The sequence below is a fragment of the Penaeus monodon genome, chromosome 32 (genome assembly GCF_015228065.2).
Source record: "Penaeus monodon isolate SGIC_2016 chromosome 32, NSTDA_Pmon_1, whole genome shotgun sequence".
Classification (NCBI taxonomy): Eukaryota; Metazoa; Arthropoda; class Malacostraca; order Decapoda; family Penaeidae; genus Penaeus; species Penaeus monodon.
The window spans coordinates 15,980,802-15,981,144 of record NC_051417.1 but is presented as its reverse complement, the minus strand read 5'-3'; the positions used below and the strand labels follow the sequence as shown (position 1 = coordinate 15,981,144).

Sequence of the window (343 nt, the reverse complement as noted above, 5' to 3'; positions counted from 1 at the left end):
TCTCCCTTGCAGAATCACAATGGGCTTGACTGGCCGACCAGATTTTACACGTACTGGCTTCCTGCATTACATACTAACGGCTTGATACCAGAGGATACCCACGTTCGTCTGAATCTCTCCGAGCCCATTAACCCGGCTGTGAAGTGAGTGTTGAGATGAGAGTGTACTTAACATTTTATTTTCTGTTGGATGATGTGGGTTTCTGATAGGAGTGGAGATTGAGAGAAAGGAAGGGAGGAAGGGGAGTGGGGTAGTGAAAGATAGAGAGTGAAATAGAGGGGGCGGGGGAGGAAACAGAGGAAGAGGGGTAGAAGGATTGAGATTGGGGGCGAGGAAGGAACGT

The 343-nt window shown here is 49.0% G+C and overlaps 1 protein-coding gene across 1 annotated transcript in view; it reads left to right on the top strand.

Annotated features, from left to right (window-relative positions):
- The window catches only part of LOC119593679 (carbohydrate sulfotransferase 11-like), a 7,331-nt gene that overhangs the window by 1,790 nt on the left and 5,198 nt on the right, over positions 1 to 343 (top strand). The window contains exon 2 of the mRNA XM_037942636.1: positions 13 to 143. Coding sequence (XP_037798564.1) covers positions 13 to 143 — 131 coding nt within the window. The remainder of the gene's footprint in view (positions 1 to 12; positions 144 to 343) is intronic.